This window comes from Lonchura striata, chromosome 6 (assembly GCF_046129695.1).
Source record: "Lonchura striata isolate bLonStr1 chromosome 6, bLonStr1.mat, whole genome shotgun sequence".
Lineage (NCBI taxonomy): Eukaryota > Metazoa > Chordata > Aves > Passeriformes > Estrildidae > Lonchura > Lonchura striata.
Genome location: NC_134608.1, coordinates 3,271,642 through 3,280,981, shown reverse-complemented (window position 1 = coordinate 3,280,981; position 9,340 = coordinate 3,271,642). Strand labels below are relative to the sequence as shown.

Below are 9,340 nucleotides of genomic sequence, written 5' to 3'. Positions count from 1 at the left end.
TCCAACCTGGCCTTGGACACTGCAGGGTTGGAGCAGCCACAGCTGCTCTGGGCAATCCTGACATTGAGTTCTGCAGTGGAATTGCTTGTGTAAAAACCAGGTATTTAACAGTTCTGCCGACTTCACTTAATGACCCTGTGCTCTTATTTTTTTGGACATGGTGAAAATGTCCCCCTTTCCACCTTACTTGTGCTGGGTGTGAATGAACAGACTTTGCTCATCTGCCACAAGGCAGTCCTTCTACAGGTTTGGGACTGTCCTTTCTCCTCCACAACCTTCCCCTTTTCTAGGCTATCATCACACAAAGATTGGGTTCCATGGGGATGGAGAGTTGTAGTTTCTAGTTGTTATAAATATACTGGGGGTAAGAGAATTCAGGCTGTGATAACTTCAAATTCTCTTTCTTAATAATAGTCCTGGCAGCTTATTCCTTTGTACATAAAATCGTTTTTCTCGTGTTTCCTTGCACTGATTGAGCATTTCCCATGCCCCTACTGCTCAAGCCTTCAGCATTCCATGATTTTTTTTTACTCGTTCAACCATAATTTTTAGCTTTTCACAGAAGAATTTTTGAGAGGCTTTTTTGGAAACTCATTAATATTGTTCCTATTGGATCATTTTTACTTTTCTGCTGCTTGGCTCTTCCAAACATGTAAGAGATTACTTCAGCCTGTGGAAGCAAAGCTCATTAAACCTTTCTTATGTTTGTATGTTTATTAATGCATTATGGAAACAAGACTGGCTGCTTGTAGCCCCTGGCTCTCCTCAACCTTTTAAACAAATCTCTTGTTCCCTTGGCATTTGGGCTGGTTTGAGCCAAATTCCACACTGGAATAAACAATGCAGGCTGCTCCTGCAGCCCCTGCAGCTGCAAGGTCCCAGCAATATTTACCAAAGTGTCTGCACTGTCCTGCTGATGAGCAGCTTTAGCTGGATGTGGGGTGCAGATGAGCATTCCCAGCTGTTCCATGTCCAGCAACATCAGCCTCGTGTCCCAGGAGTGTTGGCGTAGCCCTTGTGGGATTCCCTGCTGGAGTACCAGGCCTTTGGCATTCAAAATGTGGACCTGATCATTGGTTTTGGAGTTCTAGGAGGCAAAAGATTATGGAGAAGATAAAGAACATTTCTCTTGCTCTCAGCAAGCTTCCTGCTGAGTTATGTGATAAATATTTAATATCTGAAAAACATTAGTTGCAAGGACTAAGTACTGAAGCACATTTGGGGCAGGGCATTTGCTGTAAATTCTGCGCTGTGGGAACTGGAAAAGTTCCTGTTGTTTGCCATGAGTGGGGATGGGAATAGCAGTAAACACTAATTAATCTGCAGAAATCACCTTTGTGCTCAAAGTTTAATTAAAGATAAATTCTGAAGTTCGCAAAGCAGGCACTTGCTCAACTCAAGCCCCCTGGTGTTGTGTGGAGTCTTGTCCCAACTTTTGACTTGAGATGGTCCTGAACTTTAGCAAAATCCTGAACTTTAACAAAAGCCAGGAGCTGTTTCATCTTGCTTTGAATGGAAATAGTGAAGCAGGAGGGCTGGGGACTGCTAGAGGACTGTTCTGTGAGATCCTCCCAGCCCACAGCTGATTGTTTGTTTACTCTCAGCAGTGGCAGCAGCCAGAAGGGCTGTGCCAGCTCACCCACGCAGCTGACACAGTCACCTACAACCCCCCTGCTGGGTTTGTCACAGATTTGTGGTGTCACAACACCTCCTGCTTTTGGAATGAGGAAACTCCTTCCCAAATACCCCTCAACACATCGAGCAGAACTGTGACATTTCAGAATGAGTTGTTACGAGCACCTAAGGGGTGAGTGCTCCAGCTTGACTTGACTTTGCTTTACAGCAGAGCTGATGGCATGAGGGTGTTTTTAAACGGCTCCAGAGATGGAATTTCTATCCAGCTCCCTTATCCCGGCAGAACAGCAATGGACACAAACACACTTGTACACGTATTTTTCAGGCAGTGAGTATTAAAGTCACCAAAGAGGTGACTTTGTTCCTATCCATGTTCTCTAGGATTTCCTTCCCCATCCCAATACTTTACACATAGATTTGGAAGGCAGCAGCTGAGTCACACAGGCAGTAGCACTGAGGAAAGGTCAGGAGGGGGGTGTCTTGTCCAGTTTTCCACACAGGCACAGACGGGATCAGCTACCGCGATGCCGATCTCAGCACCGGGTCCTTTGTTGCCAGGTGTGCAGCCAGGTTCTCCCGGAAGTCATGGAGGAAATTGTACTGCTGGAAATGCACAACCAGTCTGCAGTGAGTGCTCTGTGCTTCAAGAAGAGGCACCACCTGTGCTAAAAAGCTGTTTGATACCCCTGGATGAAAACTGCACCCTCTGGTTCATTTGTTCTTTGTGTGCTTACTCCACACCTCTGGGATTTTTCAGTCAGACAAATTCCATGGATCTTGCCTTGGATCCTGTGGTTCCCCAAAATGGCCACAGGGGATGCATTACCTCAGGGTAACACAAAACATGGTCCTCAGAAGTGGGAGTTGTCAGAATTCAAAGCTGCTTTATTTTGAATCATGGAATCATTTAGGTTGGAAAATTTCTCTAAGATCTTTGAGTCCAACCATTCCCCCAGCACTCTAAGGCCAGCACTACCCCAGTCCCTACGTGCATCCACATGGCTTTTAAATCCCTCCAGGGATGGGGACTCCACCACTGCCATGGACAGCTGTGCCAGGGCTAGACAACCCTTTCAGTGAAGAAATTTTCCCTATTATCCACTTAAACCTTTTCTGGCACAGCTTAAGGCATTTTCCTCTTGTCCAGTCACCAGTTTCCTGGCAGAAGCTGTTTCCTGAAAGCGTGAAACTGCTCAAACCCCAGAGAGAGCTATTGGAAGGGCAGAGCTATCTCTGGGATAGTGAAGTGAAGGAAGAGAGTGGCTGAACTCTCACTGGGGTTTGGACCTGTGTATTACCTGCTGCAGCCCCATTACCTTGATGGTCTGTATGGCCCCTGATCCTCTCAGGTTCCTGAGGCTCTCTATCACCTGCTGAGGTGCCAGGGTGTCTGAAAGCTGGAGCAGGAGACATGCAGCCACTGCAAGGGAAAGTGTTTACACCTGAGTACTGCTGAGCACCTCTGACTGCACACAGCCACTGATTTGTCCCATGAAAACCACCTTGGCAAACCTATCCAGGTCCCAGAGCTCTTGGATCTCCTGCAGAATCCTATTTCTGGGCACTGCTCCATCTGCCTGCTGCTCCTGCCTGAGCCTATGGGCTTTGGAAATAGGTGAAAACCATCCCACTATTTTCCCCCTGCCTTCCCAGCAGCATCTGGGATACAATTCTTAGGCTTTTCAGGAATGAGTGCCAGTACACCCCGTTAATTCTCCTTTGTGTCTTCTGGCCATATCACCACCTGATCCTTCTGGGAACACACAGTAACTAACACTCCTGAAAGCTTTAAGGGGCAACACTGGGATGAATCAGATGCAGAGGAATTGGTTAATGTCCTTTCTATTAACCAGGCTGCTCCTGGTAGTGGCAGTTTGGGTTTCATCCACAGTGAAGCTTCCAGCAGAATTTGGGTTTGTGGGATGGGTTAGTCAGGTGTGGAGACAAATGCTTACCAAGACATGAGCGTCCAAGGCCACCATAACAGCTGGGAGAAAAGAAAACATCTGGTTGAAACAAGCTGTAGCAAACTGCAGCACGCAGGGACCCCCTGAACACATAAATATATGGACACAGTTCTTACCTTAATATAATCAAGAGGAGCAGGTGCAAAAGTCAGAATAAGAATTTCTACATATTTTCTATATTCTATTCCTATACCTACAGGGATATATCCTATTTAGTCTCCAGATCTTCTCTATCTCTCCATAGAAACTTCAATTTTAAAGTTCCCCTTCATTCCTGCTAATAGTCCCAAAGGCACAGGAGGACAGGAAACAGTAGGAGGATGGACAATCTCAAATGTCTTTAAATCCTACTTCAGATTAATGGTTTAAGGACAGTTGTGAGAACAGCAGGGTTCTGTGTCAGCAGGAAGACCAAGGACTCAGTGGCTTTCTGTACAAGAAGCTGTCAGTGGGATCATTCAGGGGACAGAGAACTTGGAAAACTCTTCCCCTCTCTCCTGAGGTCAGCTAAATAAGTTCCTTTAAACCCATTCATGGAAATTAGGAGTGAATTTTGCACCGCTGGAACCCACTGAGTCCCTGATAAATGGTGCAGGGAAGTGTTATAGAATCATAGAGTGGTTTGGGTTGGAAGGGACCTTAGAGTCACTTCATCCCACCCCCTGCCATGGGCAGGGACACCTTCCACTGGATCAGGGACATCATCCACTGGATCAGGCTGTTCCAAGCCCCATCCCTGGCCTGGAACACTTCAAGGGATGGGGCAGTCACAACCTCTGACAAAGAAGTGTTTTAGCTCCCAACTCATTCTATACATCTGATATCCAGGTAGGCTGGGAGGAAGGAGCCCTGTGGTGCCACTCAAAACACCTTAAAATTTTTGCTGGACAGAGCAAGGGGAAATGGGGCACTGTGACATCCTGAAAGGAAGAATTCTCTGCAGATAGCTCCAGGAGGAGGAACAAGCAGAATTCATAGCATGAACTAGCCCTAAAGAGTGCAACTGTCTTTTCACAGCATCCTATTTCCCCTGCTCATACATCTGGAGGGAAGCTGACATCCTTTACAGGAATGTGGGGTGGTGGGGAGGCAGCCAGAACCTACTGTATCACTGTCTTCTGCTTATTTTCCAGGCAGGTTCTGAGCTCTTCCAGGATCTTGCAGCAGGTGGCAATGTCAGGAGCATTCCCATCAGGAATGGGGTGGTGGTGCACACACATCCCGTGCTGTTGGTAGGTGTCGAGCAGGTTTGGTACTCGGTATTTTGAGAGCTCTCCTCTGGTACAAAGCACAAAGATATCCTGGGTCCCACAGCTCTTTAGTTCTCCTGCCAAGGGATTAAGACACTTGCAGATAAACAAAAGCCTATCAAGCTTAAGGATAAACAGATAAGCCCCTTGGTCCTGAGTCTCTTGTTTAATCTTTGGGGCTACAGCAATAGGAGTGAGCAGTTTTGGTTTGAGCACTCTTTCTTCCACTGAGTCTCTCCCACATTTCGCTTCAGGTAATCCAGGAGAGGAATTTTCTCTGTTCAGAGGGAATCCCGAGAGAAGTCTCACTGGAGAGCACAGCAGCACTCAGGACAGCCTGTTATCCACTTAAGTATGTTTCTGTTCTAGCTGTAGTTAAAAATCACAGAATCCCAGGGTGGTTAAAGCCCATCTCATTCCACCCCTGCTATGGGCAGGGACACCTTCCACTATCCCAGGCTGCTCCAAGCCCATCCAGCCTGGCCTTGGGCACTGCCAGGAGTTCCTTCCTAAGCTTGACTTACCCAGACACTGTGGGGATTTGCTATTAGTCTCTGCTCTTTAGTGCTTACAGCTGAATACTCAGCACAAATCTTTACGTAATTCCGTATTTTCTATCCCAATTTCACTTTTCTCTGGGAAAAAGGAAGTTTTTAATTCATCTTGATCCCAGCTGCTCTGAAGATGCTTCATGGGTACTGTGCAGCTCTTGCCTGGAAATATCCTGACTATTGATTCCATGGAATATTTATGGAATTGCCCTTGACACAAAGAAGACTCACCTATATCTTTCTGAAGATTTCTTCTGACATCCTTAAACCTGCAACCTGAAACAAGTTATGAACAACAATTACCACTGCAGGTAAGTGACATTTATGGGATGGCTGCTGCAGCAGAAGAACAGAGCCTCCTCCCAAAATCAAAAGCAAGGACCAAAGCCACATCCTGAATAAAACATAGTTCTTGTTTTTGCAAGAAGATCCCTGGTGCATAAGGCAGTTTAAACACCATTATCTGCTTAATACTGTAATGTAATAGGATTAACAAAAGAAATCTGCCCAAGGTTTTAAGGTGCTTTGTGTTTTCCAGATGAAAAGTTTTGGATATTTTAAATCAGGATACAGCATAAAATCCCCCCACAAAACACAAAAAATCATCTAACAAATAAAAGGGGTGAATAATGATCACTTAAGAGTTGAGCGGAGATTCACCATGGCTGCAGTTTTGGTAGCTAAAAATGCAGTCAAAGTTTATATGTTTACTTTTATGACTTTACAAAATGTGATCTTGCATTAAGATACTCTCTAGATTAGCTTTGGTGTTTCCAAAATGCTTATTCCAGGAGTAGATTACAAAAGGAGTCACCCACAACACAGAAATTTGGGGTACAAGGTATTACCCCTCTTCAGCTTTCAAATATGCCTGCAAATTTCAGTGAATGCTTCTTACCTGGAAGGGAACATAATCCCAGGAACTCTGAAGAGTAGGGAGGAGACAAAGACAACCTATTAGAAAATAAAAAGTAAAATAAATAAAATTCAGAATGCAAGATTTCAATTATTTAAATATATAAATATATTTTGGGGGGGGTGGGGTGGTCAAGAGGGTGGGGCCAGACCTTTTCACCAGTGTCTGGTGGGATGATGAAGAGCAACAGGCACAAAATGAAACATGGGAAGTGAATATGATGAAAAATGTTTCTTTGAGGGTGACAAAAGGTTTGGGTTGGAGAGGACCTTAAAGATCATCTTCTTCTAATCCTCTGGCATGGGCAGGGACAATTTCCACTACCGCAGGTTGCTCCAAGCCCCGTCCAACCTGACCTTGGGCACTGCCAGGGATGGGGCAGCCACAGCTGCTCTGGGCACCTGTGCCAGGGAGCACCACCCTGTGAAGAACAGAGGCATGGATCGGCTGCGCAGGGAGGTCGTGGAGTCTCCTTCCCTGGAAAGACTGAAAACCCAGCTGGATGTGATCCTGGGCTCCTGCTTGGGCAGGGCTTCCAACCCCAGCCACATCCACCGGGCCACCCCCAGCCTGGAAGGCCACCAGAGCCCGCCTCGGGGTTCCCTTGCCAAGAGAAAACGCTCTTGTTTCTCAGGAGAGGGATTGAACACAATTCCCTCAGAGAAAGGATCCCGCGGGTGTCGCCTCACCAGGAGATGTGGAGCGGGCTCGGCTCCTCTTCGGCGGCCTCATCGTCTGAGGAGGCAAAGCCGTCTGCTGGCGCCGCAGCGGGCTGGGGGGAGAGCGGGGGGCTCACCGTGGGGCCGGGACCCTCGGCGGTATCGGGATCGATATTGGGATCGGGATCGATATCGCGATCGGGATCCCGAGCCCTCAGCGGTTTCACCATGGCGCCGCTCCCGGCCGCCGCCCGTTCAAACTGGCCACGCCCACCAGCCCATCGCCCAATGGGAAGATGCGGCTCAGCGAGCGCGTGCAAAATCGAGCAGGCTTTCCCCTCCAGTTTCATGAGAGGAGCTCTCTGATTGGTGAGCAGCGAGGACGGCGGGCTTTAATATGCAAATAGATGTGGTGATCTCTGCGCTGATTGGGTGAGGCGGCGAGGCGGGAAGGGGCGGTCTCGAGCGTTGGGGGCGGGGCTCCGTGAGGGCTCCGTGAGGGCGGGGCGGATCCCCTTCCCCCAATTCCATTTGAAATCCCTCTCGGGGGTGTGTTCATAACTGTCCCATTCCTGGTAATCCCGGTAGTTCTTAAAAGTGATAGAGCAAAGGGGAATGAATTCACAAAGATATATGACAGTGTTAGGTGGAATATTGACAAGAAAACTCTCCCTTGTGAGGGTATAGCGAGGCCCTGGCACAGGTTGCCCAGAGAATCTGTGGCTGCCCCATTCCTGGCAATGTTCTAAGATCACCTGGTCTAGTGGAAGGTGCTGATGGCAGAGGGTGGGACTAGATGGGCTTTAAATTCCCTTTTGACCCAAACCATTCCATGATTCCATGATAAAACATAGAGATGGATGTGAGCCTTTGCCCACAGGATGTGGAAGAACAGGGATGATCTTAAGCGGGTGCCTCATGCAGGTTTTGGGTGGTGAATTCTATGGGCAGGGACCGTAGAACATTTTAACAGAAAATTATTTGTTTCTGATCTTTTAAGCCATGAACTTGAAGTCAGGTATTCTTGTCATGGTACTGCTTTAAATCGTCCTATAAAAATAAGTTTTTGAGGCTCTTGCATGGAGTTTTTATCTGAACATAACTAGCATGAAGGATTGCTCCAGGGAGGAAAAAATACTTTTGGCTCCTTCTTTTGAAGAACTGAATGCCCTGTGCTTAGGGCATTCTGGTAGATATTTTTTTTCAGAATTTCTGGTTTATTCTGTGAGTAACTCTGGCCATTAATCAAGGAGTACATAAATTAACATTGTGGGATTTTGGTTTTTAAAATTGTATTAAGGCATTTCTACAGCCTGTGTTTAGACACGCATAGAGCTATGCTGTGAAAGATCCAGGCACAAACAGTGAATTTTGGCATCCATTTAGAGAGTAATGCCATGGAGACCTCCAAAGGTGTTCCAAGTCAAAGGAATGGCTGGGCACAAGTGGTTTGAGCTTGGCAGGAATCCCAGCAGGACCAGTGCAAGATCTCCAGGTGTGGAGATTTTAAATTTTAGTCCTACATTAGTAACTTTAGTTCCACAGCTGGAAGTTTTATTGAAATCTGCCTGAGAAGGATTGTAGGAGCAAATTGCTTGAAATGGCAGGATTTAGGATGGGTTCAGGGAATGAAGAAACAGATGATGGGAAGATCAAGGAGAAGGCAAGTTTATTAAAACTCAGAATATGATAGCAGAGGTACAAAAATTACATTACTGAGTATAATGGGGAATTAAAACAATCCAGATGTTGCAGACTATGATGAACTATGGGAAGAAATACATCCTAAGGATTGAGGCAACGTGAGGAGAGCCAGCCACTGTAGCTGCAAATATGATTTTAATAACTCAGGAAAGGCACAAAGGAGCAGGTATGTTGTTTTTGTTTTCCACTGTGGTCCCATTAGATATTATGTGCAACACTTGTACTCTGATCAAAATGTGAAATTTGCTGTATTTCCCCCCCCCCCCCCCCCCATTATTGATTTTTGCCTATTCAGAAGAAAGTTATTGCAGATTTGAACTCTGGGGGTTACAGCTTTATGGAAGCAGCAGTGTGAGGCTGATAAATAAATATAAAAAGAGCAACAATGGTAATGCTCCTGGTCATTCTTTGAAAAGATCAAAAGAATTCTCAGGAATTTGGGTGCCTTCATGTAGTGGAAATCCTAATTGGGATCTAAAATGCTGATAATGGCTGTGGCAGAAATAAATAGGGATAGTATATGTGAAATTTGAACTAGATCTAGGAAAAAGGTTGGGAAAAAGCACCCCATATCCAGGCTTAGAGAAGTCCTGTGAGTTTCCTTAGTATTTTTTAACTTGGCATCTTTCAGAATTAAATGACAAATATTGTGTTTATT

General features: G+C 46.1%; 1 protein-coding gene across 1 annotated transcript; it reads right to left on the bottom strand.

Moving 5' to 3' along the window:
* Nucleotides 1–1,936: 1,936 nt before the first annotated feature.
* CDKN3 (cyclin dependent kinase inhibitor 3) lies at nt 1,937–7,222 on the bottom strand. The gene is made up of 7 exons (XM_021546818.3): nt 7,009–7,222; nt 6,302–6,357; nt 5,635–5,679; nt 4,707–4,929; nt 3,591–3,622; nt 2,952–3,055; nt 1,937–2,238 (listed from the first exon to the last, which is right to left on the bottom strand). The coding sequence occupies exons 1-7, from the start codon at nt 7,206–7,208 to the stop codon at nt 2,152–2,154; spliced, it is 747 nt and encodes a 248-aa protein (XP_021402493.2). The 5' UTR covers nt 7,209–7,222; the 3' UTR covers nt 1,937–2,151.
* Between the last annotated feature and the right edge of the window lie 2,118 nt (nt 7,223–9,340).